Consider the following 20,471-nt stretch of genomic DNA (forward strand, 5'->3'; position numbering starts at 1 on the left):
TCACTAGAACACACCTATAAATACCAAACAATAAGGGTCACATGATGCAAAACAACCAATGGGAAGCAAGGCACATGACTAAGACAACCAATCACAACATGACACACAGACAAGAGTATCACATGACATGATCACATGAGGGGCAAGGAACATATGACAGGAACATGAAACAAGGCAAAATATCAAAATAAAAGACCAAAAAAACCTAAACAAGAAACAAAACCCAAGCCCCACATTACAATTAGATGTAACATACAACCCTATTGTACAAAACTGATAAGAAAAACTAAGAAGAAACATAGATCATCAAATTTGTTCTTTTTCACTTCCAAGAACGGTATACTACCGTAAAATTACATGTAATGTCCAATACAGTTTTTCACCGTATATAGTAGGGGAACTTACTGTTAACCATTTAACAGGTTTTTACTGTAGCATATTTACAGACTTTTACCGTTAAATTCACAGTCATTTTTGTGTGATACCAGCTACTGACTGCTTTATCAAAACTCTTTTCAGCCACAGACCTTGCAAACTTTGTCAAATCCAGTGTCTAGTTCCTCCTCAGTAGCACTCATACTGTACAAACTGACCTGGCTCATTTGGAGCATTTGTTTTCAGAACCTGGAGCATTTTCCTCTTTAGGGTGTACTCACACTAGGCCTTTAACCGAGCCAGAGCGCGATTATCCCTCCTCCCCACTCCCCCGCTGGCCTGCACTCACACTTGCAATAAGCTTTCTGGGCCGGAGCACGCTTGCGTCATGTACGAGATAACGGAGAAAACCACTTTTGCTAATATTCTGCCGAATAATTAATAATAATTAATTTATAATTTATGCCATGCACTGATTTTCACTTGTATGTATCAGAGAATTATTACGGAGGCAGCTGACGTTGATGACGTTAATTAAATAATTTGTAATGCATTACAATATTGCGTTACTCCCTAAAAAGTAACTAATTGTGTTACTTTTAATGGAAAGTAAAGGGTTATGTTACTTTTGCGTTACTTTTTCTCTGGGCTAGACTGGGGGTTTTTTTAATAAAAAAAGGTTCTATTTTTAGCAAATGTAAAAGACCTTTCACACCAAAAGTGAAATGAATAAGCCTCAGGCTGAATGAAATGTAAATTCACAGCTGTGCTGCCATTCAGGATTGCATGAAGCATAGGACACTCATTTTTGCCTAGTAGTATGGTTGAATTGGATCATCGAAGGTCAACAGCAAAGACACTGGTTAAAATGGGTTTAAATACACCAAGGATATTTGTGTTATTTAACACTGTATTTATACTTCACAATTGCAGGTTTGCGTCATATTCTGAGTTTATATTTCACTGTATTTATTCATTTTGAGGGATTCTGTAAATACATGTTCACATTTAGTCTAGAACTACAGTAACGTCATGTTCACACAGCACTCAACGCCTCTGCACTTACTCCACATGCAGACAGGAGAGCAATTGTTACTTATTTGAAAAAGTAGCTCACATATTTTCATGTAAATGAAGAACGAATGTATTACTTTACTAGTTACTTGAAAAAAGTAATCTGATTACATAACTCACATTACTTGTAATGCTTTATCCCCAACACTGATTGTAACATTTTAATATCCTTGTTTTGGAACAAAGTGATCAATCTACTGGTGCAAACGCCCTTAGTTTCCCAGTTGACGTGGTTAACACTTTATTTTGATAGTCCACTTTAGATATTCTGCTAACAGTAAGTAACTTTATAACTACATGTCAACTAGCAGTCATTAGAGTATTAGTAGACTGTCTGCTTAATATCTTCTAAAACTTTATTTTGATGGGTCCACAACATACAACATACTGAGTATGAGAAACTTTGCAAGTATGTGTCAACTTATTCTACTAACCCTAAACCTACCACAACAGTCTACTCTGAGAGTTAGTAGACATGTAGTTGCAAATTAATGAGAAATACTTGACATGTAGTTGCTAAGTTATTTATAGTTAGTAGAATGTTTAAAGTAGACTATCGAAATAAAGTATAACCCAAACGTGTTGCACAGCAGTGAGCCTCTTTGATAGGAACTAGCAATTTCAGACAACTTTTGCTATTTTTTAGGAGCTATATATATATATATATATATATATATATATATATATATATATATATATATATTAGGAGTGTCAACGTTAACGCGTTAACGCAGGGCTCGCAAAATCGCTAGCCCGACGTCCCGGGGCTATTGTGTTTTCCAGTCGGGCTACCAAAATGTTTCACTGCCTGCCCGACGGGCTCCTTAAATACAGATCTCCCGCGGGTCCTTATAAACAATGAAAGTGAGTTGTATCAAAATTAAGGCCATAAAAAGTTTTAAATACGTTAAATGGTATAAGAAATGTCTTAATTATAATTTCAAGAGGTCTTACAGTTGGGGACGGAAAGACAAGAGTCGCGCGATAAGGCAGGATTAAACTTCAAAAGGCAATGATGTCATTGAATAAATATGAGCACGGCACGTTTCAAGTCAAAACGCGGCACGGATGTCTTTATGTGAATGTATCTGAAGGGAACCGACTGTCTTCAGAAACGTGTCGTTGGCATTTTAATTTCATTTTACCTATAATTCCTGATAAAGCAGCATTTATGAGCACTGAGCTGCTTTGTGTACAGCGTTTCCAGGGAAACCGCAATATTTCAGCGCTCCTAAAGCGCCACCTCGTGGCAGAGAGTGAATCTGCATTTACAATAAGCCTTTCTTTCTGTTTATGGTCAGATCAATGCAAATATCAACTCATGTTTTTACGCAGCAAACACATAGTTGTAAATGAGAAAGAAGTTGATGTGCCTTCTAAAAATCTAAACAATTAAGACAGTAATATTTATACGTTTTAAATTAACATAATAATTTATATGCTTGATTGATCCCTTTTCATAAAAACGGTCTATAGCCTGAAACACTGTTGTATAAGATTTTTGTTTTTGTGAAAACCTGTATCTGAACTGCAAATCATGTAATTTTATGGCTCAAAACTATATGTTACTATAGACATTGTCCAACCCGCTCATTCTGTGTTCATTTTACTTGTGCGGCTCTTAAAATGGGTCATAAATTGCCCTAAATATATTTTTAAAAATTCTGCAGATACCCTGTAAATAGTGAAATAAAATTCCTTCCTTCATATTTGTTGATATTTGTGTATTGAAAATATTTTTGATTGACATTTAAACTCCTATCTGATTTTCTATATTTAAAAAAGATAAAAATAAATAAAATAAAATAGTAATTTTTTTAATTCGGGCTAGTTAAATTCATTTTTGGGCTACCAAAATCTGAAGAGTACCTGCCCAAAGGGCTACCAGGGATTTTGAAATCTTGTGAGCCCTGTAACGTATGCGATTAATCTAAAAATTTTAGTGCGTTAATATTTTTTTACGCGCATTTGATAAGGTTTGACCCCAACTTCTTCCCGTCATCTCAGTGCGGAAGGTCATCTATCATTGTGTGATGAGGGTACAGCAAACCAGTGTTTCCAGGGTAGCAGCACAAGAGGGCTATTTTGAAATACAGTCGCGGTAAAAATTACAGAGCCGTGGGTTGCGGTTTTTTGGGCTACTTTTATAATGTATCGCAGCCGCCCAAAGTGTATATAGACAAACAAAAATTAAAATAGATCCTTTTACTAATGTGTATTATACTTGGAATGTATACCTGGTAACTTAAGAACGGAGAGGCGGTTGTAGCATCACAAACAACGTGAGTTTCAGCAGAGCATACATGCTAAGGCTTTTACACAGCAGAAATAAACTTCACAACAGCCCCGTATAGATTATATTAGATAATAAACACACGATTACGATAGGATATTTGTATGTGATTTTCTTGAGTAGAATGTGTACATCTGAAATGCTAATTTGTGCAGCGATATAAAAGACTATAAATAGCATATTTTAACAACAGTAAATGACCAAATTCCACATGTGATCGCAAAAGGAAGTTATTACAAACACTTGATGGTGGTTTGAAGTGAGTTCTGAGTAAAAGTGTACTATTAATCTCATAAATTGTCTTATGACGCATGATGCTAATATTAGCTCTAATGCACCTGCAGAACAGGTCCAATTCTTCTTTATAATGCATTTTGTCATAATACTTCATGTAAGGTTGCAAGAAAATGTTTTGTTGTATTTATTTAGAAATACTTTTGATAACAGTTGGGTAAATGTATACTGGGATTGAAGCGATGTGGCTTGGTAAACGTTTTATTGCCAGAATAAAGGCTGATAATGGCCGAATAAAAACAAAAGAATAGGAGGATTATGTCTCATACCTGGCGGAAGTTCCCTTAAACTAGTTTGTCATGCATGTCTTTATTTCAACACATTTACAGGTAAATCCTAGTATTTTAAATTTGTGATTAATCATGATTAATCACAGTCCATGACTGTGATTAACGTGATTACATTTTTTAATCGATTGACAGCACTAATATATATATATATATATATATATATATATATGTGTGTGTGTGTGTGTGTGTGTGAGATTGTACATCACAATCCGTGGATGTGCCATCTCTGGGTTACATTATGTACATTCTGATGAAAACTGGATTATTGAAACCCAAATGGATGGGATCTGAAAACCAAACCAAAAAACAGCCAGAACTAGAGACCAACACACTTTCATTCAAGAAGAGCCACATGTGGCAGAGACATGAGGAATGTGATAAGCAGAAGAAATAAGATCTAATGCCAACCCGTGCCAAATAACCAACATTTCTCAGCTGCTGCCATGAGATATTTAATACTAAACACTGAAGACACAGTGGAGCACCAAAAATCAATTACAACCAGCACAATAACCCAAAGCCATAAACTGATATATGCCTCAGCGGCGGTGATAATTTATATGCCTCACTACAGAAGACGAGCAGCAAGCATCAGAACCCTCTTAGGACACAAAAACTGGAAGTCATAATAAAGATTTCACTGTTAAAGAAACCACGCCATATGGATAAACTCCTAGATGATTTCGGTCCAGAATTTTGTGATCGAAAAGCAAGCGGTTAGTTAACACGGGGTTCTGGCTGTTCTGATCTATTGCAGTGTAGCACAAACAGATTGGCCAGACACAAGGACTTCCTGCCACATGGGCCACTCTCCAGCAACTGTGAGTTAGTAGGAGGCTGACGATATCAACGTCTCGGTGCTTGGTACCACTTTCAGCTCTGGCTCTCGTGACTGTATATATGCTCAAGCTATATGCTAGATGTAATAGATAGGACAGGTGGTTGCTAGATAGGTAACATAGGTTGCTAAAAAGAGAGGGCCCACTTTCAGACAGACATGGCTTTCTCCGCAGGGGAGCTGTGAATTATCTTTTTTTGTGTCAAAGCAAGGGTGTGTGAGGATTGCACAACATCCCATGAGCCACAGACTTGCCACCTGTCATGTTACATAACGCACAGATGGGGAAGAGTTTCGCCGTAGATCACGGACACCAGACAGACCAATAGATTGATTTTTTAAAACAACAACCTGTGACCTGTAATTGTCAAAAATGTGTTATAGCAAGGGCTTTTATAAATGAATGTATGAATTAATTAATAAATACCCTAATTAGTTCTCATAGTTCTCATTCTTCTTCTTCAAAAAAAAAAGGTTACACTTTATAAGTAACTTTGCAACTACATGTCAACTAATTCTCAGAGTAGACTGTTAGGGTAGGTTTAAGGTTAGTAGAATAAGTTGACATATACTTGCAAAGTTTCTCATAGTCAGTATATTGTATGTTGTGGACCCATCAAAATAAAGTGTTAGAAGATATTAAACAGACAGTCTACTAATACTCTAATGACTGCTAGTTGACATGTAGTTGCAAAGTTACTTAAGTGTTAGTAGAATGTCTAAAGTGAACTATCGAAATAAAGTGTTACCAAAAAAAAGTGAATGGAAATTATTAAAATGGAAAAATGGTGGTACCGAATAAGACCAGGAATTGCTCTTTGTGAACTCAATCCACTATAAAAGCCATTTGCTTGCTCAAAAGTCTTGGGAATGTCAAGATTAATACAAACATTGATTATCTGACCTTGTTAACATGTTTCTTTGTAATAAAAACAAAGTGTAAATTGTTTCTGCAAAAAAATAAATAATAAATATTTGTATCCAGGGCATTTAAAAGTATTTAAACTTAAGCTTTAACGCTTTTTTTAATTTATTTTGGAAATCTTTTATATGTGACCCTGGAGCACAAAACCAGTTATAATATGGGTATATTTGTAGCAATAGCTAACAATACATAGTATGGGTCAAAATTATCATTTTTTTAAGTGGATATTAAGTAAAGATCATGTTCACAAAGATATTTTGTAAATTCCTCAAAAAATAAATCTCAATTAAAAAAAAAAAAAATACCCTTATAAATTGTTCACCTAAGTACATTAATTTATACCAACAAAACATATTTCTATGGATTAATCAGGTAGAAGTAGCTCTTTAAGAGTAATAAGTATTGGTTACCACTTTTTACACTTTGCAGACCAGAAAACCTTAGGCTGGGCTATATGTAAAATTAAGTATTTCAGAGAACCAACAAACAGCCACACACTTTGACAGCATTTGTAATAAAATAATATAACTTATTCCAGGATAAATAAATTTGAATTGTTGATTATATCTAAGGTTTAGCAAGACAGTAAAATATTTTTATATGATGGCAAGGGAATACACATGAGTAGACATTAGGTTTGTATATGTCTATGTACAGGGGAGACTGTGACATTGTTTGATAGCACTGAAAGAAATAGAGGAGAGTGATGGATTCTGTAATCTCCTGTCTTTATGTTTCAGCACATCACTGACTGGCTTGTGTAATTCTGTGCTGAACACAGTTAAGCTCTGGAAACGTGCCATCTGCTCCTAACTACACACTAACTTAAGGCCCAGTGTGATTGAGGGATTTCAGTTCTGGAGACGATAAAAAAAAAAATACTCACATGAAAAATCATGTTTTGGTAGTTTGTCACAATTTTTAAAGAAATAGTTAACCCAGAAATTAAAATTCATTGAAAACATACTCACCCTCAGGCCATCCAAGATGTAGATAAGTTTGTTTCTTCATCAGATTTGGAGAAATGTGTCATTCCATTATTTGCTCACCAATGGATACTCTGCAGTGAATGGGTGCCGTCAGAACAACAGCTGATAAAAACATCACAATAACCCACAAGTAATTCACTTACTTGTGGATTATTGTGATGTTTTTTTTTTTTTATCAGCTGTTTGGACTCTTAATCTGACGGCACCCATTCACTGCAGAGCATCCATTGGCGAGCAAGTGATGCAATGCTACATTGCAATGATACTCATCTACATCTAGGATGGCCTGAAGGTGAGTAAATTCTCAGCAAATTTTCATTTTTAGGTGAACTATTCCGGTAATTATTCTGTTACTTAATTAATGAAATTCATTAAGTACTAAAATATATACAGTGAGGAAAATAAGTATTTGAACACCCTGCTATTTTGCAAGTTCTCCCACTTAGAAATCATGGAGGGGTCTGAAATTGTCATCGTAGGTGCATGTCCACTGTGAGAGACATAATCTAAAAAAAAAAATCCAGAAATCACAATGTATGATTTTTTAACTATTTATTTGTATGATTCAGCTGCAAATAAGTATTTGAACACCTGTCTATCAGCTAGAATTCTGACCCTCAAAGACCTGTTAGTCTGCCTTTAAAATGTCCACCTCCACTCCATTTATTATCCTAAATTAGATGCACCTGTTTGAGGTCGTTAGCTGCATAAAGACACCTGTCCACCCCATACAATCAGTAAGAATCCAACTACTAACATGGCCAAGACCAAAGAGCTGTCCAAAGACACTAGAGACAAAATTGTACACCTCCACAAGGCTGGAAAGGGCTACGGGAAATTGCCAAGCAGCTTGGTGAAAAAGGTCCACTGTTGGAGCAATCATTAGAAAATGGAAGAAGCTAAACATGACTGTCAATCTCCCTCGGACTGGGGCTCCATGCAAGATCTCACCTCGTGGGGTCTCAATGATCCTAAGAAAGGTGAGAAATCAGCCCAGAACTACACGGGAGGAGCTGGTCAATGACCTGAAAAGAGCTGGGACCACCGTTTCCAAGGTTACTGTTGGTAATACACTAAGGCGTCATGGTTTGAAATCATGCATGGCACGGAAGGTTCCCCTGCTTAAACCAGCACATGTCCAGGCCCGACTTAAGTTTGCCAATGACCATTTGGATGATCCAGAGGAGTCATGGGAGAAAGTCATGTGGTCAGATGAGACCAAAATAGAACTTTTGGTCATAATTCCACTAAACGTGTTTGGAGGAAGAAGAATGATGAGTACCATCCCAAGAACACCATCCCTACTGTGAAGCATGGGGTGGTAGCATCATCTTTGGGGTGTTTTTCTGCACATGGGACAGGCGACTGCACTGTATTAAGGAGAGGATGACAGGGGCCATGTATTGCGAGATTTTGGGGAACAACCTCCTTCCCTCAGTTAGAGCATTGAAGATGGGTCGAGGCTGGGTCTTCCAACATGACAATGACCCGAAGCACACAGCCAGGATAACCAAGGAGTGGCTCTGTAAGAAGCATATCAAGGTTCTGGCGTGGCCTAGCCAGTCTCCAGACCTAAACCCAATAGAGAATCTTTGGAGGGAGCTCAAACTCCGTGTTTCTCAGCGACATGCACCTACGATGACAATTTCAGACCCCTCCATGATTTCTAAGTGGGAGAACTTGCAAAATAGCAGGGTGTTCAAATACTTATTTTCCTCACTGTAGCTCATGACATGTACATAAGGTTATTTGTGTTTAAGTAAAATGTGAAGCTATTGAGTTCACAGTATGATCAAAAAGATTAATTTATTATTTTAACATTATTATTTATGCATGTATTTATTTATTTTCACAATGTAAACAATTTAAATAACTTTATATTGTGATTTACCATTACAAAGATATAAATTTGCTCATGCCACCCTCTCATATTTTTAAGCTAGTGATTTTGCATTGTGTTGAGACCAAAGTTACAGTCCAGACTGATGGAAATCGAATTGATTAAACTCACAAATAATTCATTTAGGTTGCGTTGCACTTTGCTAACAATATCCCAGAATCAATCTAGCGGCTGTAAATCACGTGCATCTGAAAAAGCCTCAGTCAAGCTCCCCTAAATCCAGCCGCATCTGATCGTCAGCCAGCAGCCCCTTAACGTCCCGTAAAGACAGGCTCTGAGAGGGGTGTAGAGTTACCCAGCCCACTCTGCCTCGCTGATCTATAAAAAGCATCTGTTAGTGGGGCAGGGCGATGCAAAACTCCTGTGTGCCGAGAGTGGTGGGGAACCAAAGATGAATTATGCAAGGTTTTCAGATAGGGAAGACGGGCAAACCCACTGACCTCATTTCCTTCACTCTGTTCACTCTCTTGTTTCCCTCAAGCAAGGAAAGCTCTTTATTTCAACTTGTATTTTTTTTAAACTTTTTTCCTAAATACTTATTTTGTTCTGTAGCTCTCATCTGCTTTTCAGATAGCATTGCATCTTTCTTTTCCTTTTTTGGTTACAGTAGAATGAAAAAAATAATGCCATCAATCATAGTCTAGCCATATTCTAGATCTTAGCTCAGCTCTACATGCATTATATCAACACTAATCCAGCTGCATTCGTCATTTTGTTCAACAGCTGTCCTCACATGACATTTGGCTGTATTTCACGAAGCCTGTCAATAACACACAATATGTGTGTGTGTGTGTGTGTGTGTGTGTGTGTTGTGTTACAAGTTTAGGTCCTACTTTATATTAGGTGGCCTTAACTACTATGTATTTACATTAAAATTAATCATGTGGTACAATGCACTTATTGTGTACATACATGTTTTTACAGTGTACTTATATTAAAAAAATAGCTGCATGTTTACAGCTGCAATTAATTTCTGTAATTACATTTATAATTACACTGTTGACCCATCTCTTACAACTTAACCCACCCTTGTAGTTGCAAAGTTACTTACTGTTAATAGAATGTCTAAAGTGGACCCATCTCTTACAAATTAACCCACAAGTCCCTAACCTTACCCATATCCAAATCAATAGCAGCAAAAGTGTTTTGCAATACAATATGAACACAATAAGTACACTATGTATGTAAGTACATAGTAGTTAAGGCAACTTAATATAAGGGACCCAAGTTTATAATCAGTATGTATTGAAGGCAGTACAACATATGGTTACACTTTATATTAGGTGGCCTTAACTACTATGTACTTACATCAAAAAATAAGTACAATGTACTTATTGTGTTCATACTGTATTGCAAAACACTTCTGCTGCTATTGAGGTGTGATACGGGTAAGGTTAGGGACAGGTTTGGTGGTATGGGTACGTTTAAGCGTGGGTTAAGGTGTAAGGGATGGGTTAACAGTGTAATTATAAATGTAATTACAGAAATGAATTGCAGATGTAACTACATATAGGTATTTTTTTTAAATATAAGTACAATGTATAAATATGTATGTACACAATAAGTGCATTGTATCAAATGATTAATTTAAATGTAAGTACATAGTAGTTAAGGCCACCTAATATAAAGTGAGACCCAACATATTCTATATATGCATATGCTACATAGACTTTAGGTACTAAAGTACTTTTTTTTTTTACACATTCAGAATAGAAGACTAGTGTACTGAGTGAGCACCACACAGTATACACTATTCTACAGATCACACTGCTATGACGGAGATGCTGATCTCAGTCAAGGTTGACATTAGTTCCAGTTCATTAGTCACAATTTGAAATGGAAGCACATTGCATTGTGGGATACAGTATTCACATTATGTGGCACAGTATTCATGCAGTATTCTCCACACATTTTGTTAAATATAGTCGGTCTTCTGCCAGTCGTTTCTTATAATATTCAATAGTGCAGCTGAGAACTCTATGGTATTTATTGCAGTCAGTGGATCTGTTTAAAATGCAGCAAATGCAAAACACCTAAAAGTTAAACTGTGAGTCATCTTGAGATATTTATATGCAGTATAATTATCTAGGGTCATAACTTGCCTGAGTAGAAACTATTTTGAAATGTATAATGGTATAAAATGAAAAGTAAGCCAACATCAAAAATATTAAATGCATTTTTTTTTTTTTGGCAAATGGTTAATTTTAATTTTTTAAACACATACATAGCTGCAGGAATACACTATGTAGCATTTCACAGCGTGTTGTATAAAAACGTGAACAGCACACAGCTGTACTTGGATTACACGCAACGAGACTCTTGATCTGTTTAGAGTACCACTTTATCTTTATTATTGTGGTGAATTGCAGGTTTGAGAATCGAACTGTCCAGGTGGGGCACGTGTGTGAGCGTGCAGCAGGAGCACACACACACACACACACACACAGAGAGAGACAGATAATCTCACTCAATCACAAGGTCCTATTGGTTTTGCCTCCCTGGATAAATCCAGGATTGCAGATTTTTGCCCCTGGCACAGCAAGCATGGCACTGCACGAACAGCAGTGTTTGTTTTCTATGGGAACATTTATTATGTCGCTTCTTTTTCTCACGTTTTCAATTGGTGGTGGAGATGTGCTTGATAAGATTACACAGAACTGCAGCGCTAACAGACTGGACTGAATCCAACCAAAATACACTTTGCAGTCTGTCTGTCTTCCTTCGTTCCTCTGCATTACTGCCTTTCTGGAAGATTTTTGTATAGTGTTGCACACTGAAATTGTTGTGTTGCACTCTCATTTTTATTTAATTCTTCACTTTAACTTTCATATAAAGCATAGGATTATGTTTCTCTTCCTGATAAACCAGTATGAGCTCAGAGCTAGATTAAAATCTGGATCAAATAGGCCTTTATATATTTATATAAACCTACACAATGAGTTCACCAGAAGAACCTGCTCCTAAAACAGCATGTGCAGACATGTAGGATGTCTGGCTCAGTTATATGCTAGCATGACAATCAAAACTTTTTTTTTTATTATTGATTTTGTGGACAATTATTCAGTGCCTGATGTTATTCTAAATAATATTCTAAATGTATTAACTTGTCACTTGTCATTCATTGGCATCTATAAAAAGCACCTTTATTCTCACAAGTTCAATATCAGAATCAGAATCAGAAAGAGCTTTTATTGCCATGTATGCTTGCGCAAGGAATTTGTTTTAGTGTCATAAGCTTCCATTTAACTGTTCATGAATTGGATTGCCTGGGGGAAGAAACTGTTCTTGTGCCTGGCTGCCCTGGTAATTGGGGCTCTGTAGCACCGGCCAGATGGCAAAAGTTCAAAAAGGGGATGACTTAGATGTGAGGGATCCAGAGTGATTTTCTGAGCCCTTTTCCTCAATCTGGATGTATACAGTTCTTGAAGGGTGTGCAGGGGGGAAACGATAATCCGTTCAGCAGTCCGAACCGTTCTCTGTAGTCTTCTGATCCCTGATTTTGTAGCTGAGCCAAACCAGACAGTTATTGAAGTGAACAGGACAGACTCAATGACGGCTGAGTAAAACTGTTTCAGCAGCTCCTGTGGCAGGTTAAACTTCCTCAGCTGGCGAAGGAAGTACAACCTTTGTTGGGCTTTTTTTACAATAGAGATGATGTGAGTGTCCCAATTCAGGTCATGAGAGATGATGGATCCCAGGAACTTGAATGTCTCCACTGCAGTAACAGTGCTGTTCATGATGGTGAGTGGGGGGAGTGCAGGGGGGTTTCTCCTAAAGTCCACGATCATCTCCACTGTTTTGAGCACGTTGAGCTCCAGGTTGTTTAGACTGCACCAGACAGCCAGCTCCGTAACCTCCTGTCTGTAGGCAGACTCGTCACCGTCCTGGATTTAATTCCTTTAATTCCTGGATTTAAGTCCTGGATGAGGCCGAGGAGTGTGGTGTCATCTGCAAACTTCAGGAGCTTGACAGAGGGGTCTTTAGATGTGCAGTCGTTGGTGTAGAGGGAGAAGAGCAGTGGGGAGAGAACACATCCCTGAGGGGCACCAGTGTTGGTGGAGCGGCTGTTTGACATTTGACAATTTCCCCAGTCTCACTAGTTGCTGCCTATCTGTCAGAAAGCTGGTGATCCACTGACAGATAGAGCTAGGGACAGAGAGCTGGGTTAGTTTGGTCTGGAGGAGTGTAGGGATGATGGTGTTGAAGGCCGAACTAAAGTCCACAAACAGGATCCTCACATAAGTCCCTGATTTGTCCAGGTGTTGCAGGATGTGATGCAGTCCCAAGTTGACTGCATCATCCACGGACCTGTTTGCTCGGTAAGCAAACTGCAGGGGTCCAGTGATGTCCTTCAGATAAGCCAGAACCAGTTTTTCAAATGACTTCATGAAGACAGACGTTAGAGCCACAGGTCTGTAGTCATAAAGTCCTGTTGTCTTGGGTCTCTTTGGAACAGGGATGATGGTGGAGCGTTTGAAGCAGGAAGGGACTTCACACAACTCCAGAGATCTGTTGAAGATCTGTGTGAAGATGGGGGCCAGCTGGTCAGCACAGGTTTTCAAGCAGGCTGGTGTCACGCCGTCTGGGCCTGGTGTCTTCCTTCTCTTGTTCTTCCTGAAGACCTGGCGCACATCTTCTTCACTGATCTGAAGTACAGGAGTGGGGGAGAGGGGGGTTGCTGGAGATGTTAACGGTTGTGTAGAGAGATGGTCAGGATGGGTGTGGGGGGTTTCAAATCTACAATAAAACTCATTCAGGTCTTCAGCAAGTTGTTGATTCACCTCAGTGCTGGGGGATGGTGTCCTGTAGTTGGTGATGGCTTTCAGGCCTTTCCACACTGAAGCAGAGTCATTGGAAGTGAACTGATCTCCCAGCTTTTTAGCGTAGGTCCTTTTAGCCACTCTAATCTCCTTATTCAGTGTGTTCCTGGCCTGATTGTACAAGACTCTGTCCCCATTTCTGTAGGCGTCCTCTTTGGCCTAACGAAGGTGTCTGAGTTTTGCTGTAAACCATGGCTTATCATTGTTGAATGTTGCATAAGTCCTGGTGGGAGTGCATACATCCTCGCAGTAACTGATATATGAAGTTACAGTCTCTGTGAGCTCGTCCAGATTGGTGGCAGCAGCTTCAAAAACACTCCAATCAGTAAGGTCGAGACAGGCTTGTAAAACCCGCTCTGTCTCATTGGTCCATCTCTTTACAGTCTTCACCACAGGTTTAGCAGATTTAAGTTTTTGCCTGTAGGTTGGTATAAGATGAACCAGGCAGTGATCAGAGAGCCCCAAAGCTGCCTGTGGAACAGAATGATATGCATTCTTTATTGTGTTGTAACAGTGTAACATGCTGTCTGTATTTTGGCAGTTCACGTGAGAGATTTGCTTGATTAAAGTCCCCAAGAATTATTAAAACAGAGTCTGAGTGTTGTTGTTCTGTGTCTGTGATCAGATCACATGCGCTTGCGGAGGAATGTAAATACTCACGAGAATGAAGGAGCAAAACTCCCGCGGCGAGTAGAAAGGCCTACAGTTAATGAAGAGAGCTTCTAGATCTGAACAGCACATCTTCTTTAACCCTGTTACATCTGTACACCACCTCTCACTGATGTAGAAGCATGTCCCGCCACCGCGCGATTTCCCCGTTGATTCTACGTCGCAATCTGCTGTGATCAGCTAAAAGCCCAGCAGATGAAACGCGCTGTCTGGAATGGCGTCGTTCAGCCAGGTTTCCGTGAAACATAGAGCAGCAGAGTTTGAGAAATCCTTATTAGTCCGGAATATTAAGAAATGATCTACACTATAACATTGGGAATGAGAGCATCATAGAAAGAGTACTACTGTTTAATGTTTTTTATGTGATATCATCACATGTTGCCCATAGCACCATCTGCTCTTCTCTTGCACAGAAATCTCCAAACCGAGATAAAGCGGAGGAGATAATTAGTCTGCGTTTAGCTAATGGTAGGCTATGTCTTATTCTCTCTGCCTGTGGGGAGCTGCGGTTACTGTGGAGCGTAATGAATCTGGGCAGTGGTGATGCATCTCTACAGACAATATGGAGATATTACATAGATTCTGATGAGAGAGAGACACTCGTCATCTTAGCCATTTCAGCAGAACGTGTGTGTAAACGAGAAATCTAAATTTTACTACGCAACACCTGTGCCCACCAGACATTTATAAAGGAAATGTGCATCCACACAAGCCTGTCTGATTAAACCTTCAGTTATGAAGTATGCAGATGTGTTGTGAATATGTCTAAAAATAGTTTATGAGCCTTAGAGGCCTCAAACTTTACATTTACTTTATGTTATTGATTTGGTATATTACGTTGGGGGTAACGCATTACTAGTAACGTGAGTTCAGATTACTTTTCCAAGTAACTAGTAAAGTAACATTCATTTTTAATTTACAAGAAAGTTACTTTTTCAAATAAGTAACAGCAGTTACTTTGTTTTCCTATGTATTGACTGACGGCTGTCATGTTGCCATGTTGAGAGGAATCGGGGTAAGTGCAGAGACGTTGTGTGCACTTGTGTGAACACGATGCTTATTGTAGTTCTGGACTAAATGCTAGTTCTAGACTAAGTTCAGATTAACATAACATTTGTGTTTCATTTTTATTGGTGAGGAGTGTGGAACTTTCTTCTCTTGTGTCCTGTTCTTCATGTAATCCAGAATGGCAGCACAGGGTTTGTTTGAGCATGCGTTCTCTATAGTAAAGACATGAATTTACATTTCCTTCAGCCTGAGGCTTATTCATTTCGCTTCAAAATATTTCGCTAAAATATAACTTTTTATATAGAAAACAAACAATTCCAGGTCAGATAAGAAAAAAGTAATGCAAAAGTAACATAACGCATTATTTTAAAGTAAAGCAAAGCAATTAGTTACTTTTTAGTGAGTAATGCAATATTGTAATGCAAAACTTTCAAAAGTAACTGTCCCAAACACTGATCACTTACATCCATAAATGATTTACAGTGTATTCAAGCATAGATTCATAAATTGCCAATTTGAAAAGCTGTACAGAGGCACATAAATAGCGCTCCACATGACTAATTAATTTATGGTTAGACATAGCATGTTGTCATTTAATTATAGGTACAATTAAATATTGAATGAAAGCTTATTTATCACATATTAACCTTTCATTTGAATCATCCATCATCTTGGATTTATTTGTGTTCATTAAATTTTGGAACTGTCAAAGAATACATACAATTCTTTTAGAAAAGGTATCTTTTAGAAAAGTTTTGCGGGCACACATAAACGCTTCCCCGTAAGTTCAGTTTTACACGTTGTAAACAGAATTTCACACTGTAGACTCATTTTAAAAGGGGATTAGCACTGTTTAACTCTGGTAGAAAGCAGGGTTAAAACTGATTTTAATGTGCAAAATGTATGCAGTGGGAAACAATGCAGCCTTAGAATGTTGTGTTGTTGTTTTGCAACAGACAATCAATCATAAACTGCCTCAGTACTCACCTCATTAAATATTCATGTGTTTTGTACAATCTCAGAAACTTTCATGCTGTGTTCAGTTTATGTTCAGTGTGAAATGTCAAAATCTGGCAACCCAGGATTAATTACATTTTGAGTTTTTTTTTTTTTTTTTTTATAATAATAATAGCAGTGTTTTAAAAAATTCAACAAGCTCCCTTTCTCTCATAGGGAAAAGGTGAGTCAGATGTGTCTTGAAAAGAGGCATTGCATTGTGTTCATTAATATCTTTTTTTTGTTGCCCTTTTTGCCTTATACTGTACATGTGTGTTATTATTTTACCTACACAATTTGCGATACAAACGTGAATGATGCCTCGTATCATGCAGTGTGCTTTTGAATTATGGACAGTAAAATAAGAAAGAAGTCCATAGATTTACAGGGGGAGGGACCTAAATGGTGAGCCAACCATGGTTGCAAGTTCTGTCATTCTCCACATAGTTCAACAAAACAACAAGGATCAAAAATAGTGAGGCAGTCCTCAGATTCCAGTGTTGTTACAGCAGTGTTTTGGAGTTCTGGGTGTACTGGAGAAAGCTGCTGACTGAAAACAATATGTGTCAAAGTGATTAAAAAATGAAGGGATTTCTATTGTTTCATGTAAATGAATTATAAACCCTGACGTTATTACTGCAGCGCCTGTGCATGATGTCTTTAATGACAGTTCTGTATTAATGTGGTTGAAACGATGGCAGTGCGAACATGTTACATTAGTTTTGAGAAACAGCCATGACTAGCTAGCTAATTTCTCTAATAAAGCATCGTGCAATGGTGGTTAAGAATCTTGTACAGAAAACAAACACAACACTCTAGGAACCGCATAACAAAACATGGAAAATAACCACTGATAACACCCTATCTTGGTGGTTGAGAGTTGTTCTCATGCTAGCAGCATTCACATCATCTTCAAATGAAAGTAAATATCTACTTTTTTATGCAGCAAAATGGGTTACAAGCAGATTTTTTTCCCAAAGTATTTCTCTCTTGAGTCTCGATCACAAGATGCTACAGAAAGAAGATATTTTAGGGCTGAGCATTTGAGAGTCAAGAGCCTTGAATTTTGAGTACTTAAGATGTGAGAGAATATTAATTAATTCAGTCCTGCATGTGTTTGTGTTTGAACTTTCTGTGTGTCTCTCTCTGTGCGCTTTGGGTTTTACACTCTGAATCATGGCTTCATGTTTCATGTTAGCTCTATTTAAAAGGCCAGCCATGGGTTATGAGTGGGTTAGATTGATGCAGCCGTCATGGACAAGGTCACAATGAGAGGAATTCCACATCAGCTCTATCTCTGTGCAGTCATGTGGGGAAGACCAGACATTTTCCCAGCCTGCGATCTCTCCGGCACCGGCTCACAAATTAGCTTTTTTCACTGGATGTGTGTCAGTGTGACCTTGAATCGGACGTTCATGCTGTCATCACATTGTGGGATGGTTTTCAATTAAATGGTTATGTGGAGTCATTTATCCAGATTTGACAGCAGCTTCTGGTGTTCTTGTATTCAAGGGTTTTGGTTTTTATGGTGGGTTTCGGCACAATGTTATTTCAATTCATTCATGCTATACAGTAGATATCTTAATGGGAACCAGCAGAGTGTATATTAAATTAGCATTAACAAAGATGATTTCTTCTTTTGAATCTGTTACGCATGAGACTAGGTTTGTTAAAGGCTTATTAAAGGGGCCATATGGGTCATTCTGTGTATACACTGAGAATAGCCCTCTCATATTACTACATTCATCGACTGTAAATTGCTCCCAAGAGGATTATGTTGCCTTCATCAGCATTGCTGTCCACTGTTAGTATAATGGCAGCTGTAAAACATTGTCCTAGCAATCAAACCTTGACATTACTTCTCTGATGTAAAATTCACTTTAAGGTAAATACCTTAAATATTTTATCAACTTAGCCTGCTCGTCCCACCCACATTTTCAAAGTAATATGTGAAAGCAATTGCATTTCAAACATTTAGTTTATGTGACTTTGAATTATTACATAATTGAGTACTGAATAGAGGTTCGATATGTTGACAGAGTTAAGGTCCTTGCATACTGAGTCCGAAATGTTTGCGTGCGTTTTTCCGTTTTTTTCTTATTCGTCATCCTTTCCTATCAAAATGCATGCTACAGATGCGCAAACACAGAAAATCAAACCTGATCTGATTTTTTTTTATGACGGACAAAAGTTTTGTAAACGTGATTGACACAACGTGAGGTCGTATTTATTTTTTAAGGTGCGAAAATTTTGGACTCAGTGTGCAAAGACCTTTAGGCTTCTTGTTAGGTTCAATATGTCAACAACTGAATAAGTACAATGTCATAACATCAATAGTTTCAATATGTCTAACATGTTTTTTTTTGTTTTTGCAAGTCTACATACAAGTAATGTATAAGAACTATGCCACATTATCATTAATTCCATGCATATTAGTATATAAAATGCAGCTGCAAAATGAATATAGAGTATTTCAAAAGAATTCACCATACTTCTGTATATTAAAATGAGACATAGATTTTAAAATTATGTTGTATGTTTCTGGTCAAAGACGTTGTTATGCTTTTAAAAATTATATCTTTAGGTGAATGAGTTAATTCATTATTTTTTAAAATGAGTTAAAACGTGGATTTTCAGAAACACTTTAAAATAAGGTTATTTTTTTCATTATAGTTAATGAATTAATCAATAAACAAAATTTTAACTAACAATAAATAAATCCAAAGTTCTGGCATGAAACTCTAGATGGCGCAGTCCGATAGGTCTAACTCAATCTGACATGATGACATCATTATCACGTGGCACAGCTGATTGGTTCTTTCCTGTATCGGTAGCCAATGAGCTCACTGCTCAACATTCAAATACTTGGCTAGTGCTTGCTGTAGCAGTCGCAGTGCACTTCAGAAACCCTCCACCTTCCCCAGCTCCACCTGTATAGATGTAGTATTTATCACAACAGCATGTTGTGGATGTGTTGGCAGTAGCAAGTCTCAGTACTTGCTCTGCAGCAGCAGATCTGTTCCACCAAGACCAAATACATTAACATTGCCATGTGCATTACCATCCCAATCCCTCTGAGAGTTGTCATGACAGAACTTTTATTACAGCATTTTTAAATCTCATTGCTGATTCTTATTCATTCATTCATTCTTTCATAATTTAATGCACTGTGAATTAACAATTAATGAATAAACAATTGCATTTCTATTAACTATAACATTAATAATGATAAACTGTTACATTTTATGTTACAAATTAAACCTTATTATAAAGTTTTATTTAAAAAAAAATCCTGTATCAGCTAGTTTATGGACTCTTCAATGGAAATCATTATACCAAAACTGCTTCTTCTGAATCTGCTTTCTGTGACTATTGCAAAGCCAACAGCATCTGGCCCACGTGGTTTTGAAACGTAGTTAGTAAATCCTTTATCCTTAGATGACCTTGTGAGCCAGTAAAGACTGACTGTGCTTCCAGGAGTTATTTAATTAAGTAAATGTAATACACTGGTTATCCTTAATGTGATCATTATAGCTTTGCATTTGATAACGTAAATGAGTTTCACTGGTACTATATTGCATTACATTACAAACAAGTATTTGTCTCAAATACAGATGTCACTGACTCTTGAGACATGGACAACAGAGCTGAAAATGCCTTTTTAAAGATAATCTAATGTCATATTTTTGTATTTTCAAAGTGGAAATGTTCATATTTTTAATATGTTGTCTCATTTATGTCTTTCTCCGTTTCTCTCCCAGCAGGTATGCACAACAGTATCAGTGAAATTTTGAAGGAGAAAACGCTAAAATCGTCTCGCCGCAGTTTGCCATGTCTGGCTCAGAGTCAGACACATCCTCAGAACCTCAATCACTTCCTCTCTGTGCCTCTGAGTCCTAAACCCAAAACATACCCTCACAGCGTCAGTGCCTCCTGCACACAAATCACACCTCCTTCCACAGGTAAGCACTAGTAAACTTTTGTCTTTGTGTTTTAGTAT

The 20,471-nt window shown here is 37.6% G+C and overlaps 1 protein-coding gene across 1 annotated transcript in view; it reads left to right on the forward strand.

Moving 5' to 3' along the window:
* Nucleotides 1-20,471, forward strand: part of ano3 (anoctamin 3) — an 85,842-nt gene that overhangs the window by 10,743 nt on the left and 54,628 nt on the right. Inside the window, 1 exon segment of the mRNA XM_058767104.1 lies at nucleotides 20,236-20,433. Coding sequence (XP_058623087.1) covers nucleotides 20,236-20,433 — 198 coding nt within the window.

Source organism: Onychostoma macrolepis, chromosome 25, assembly GCF_012432095.1.
Source record: "Onychostoma macrolepis isolate SWU-2019 chromosome 25, ASM1243209v1, whole genome shotgun sequence".
Taxonomy (NCBI): Eukaryota; Metazoa; Chordata; class Actinopteri; order Cypriniformes; family Cyprinidae; genus Onychostoma; species Onychostoma macrolepis.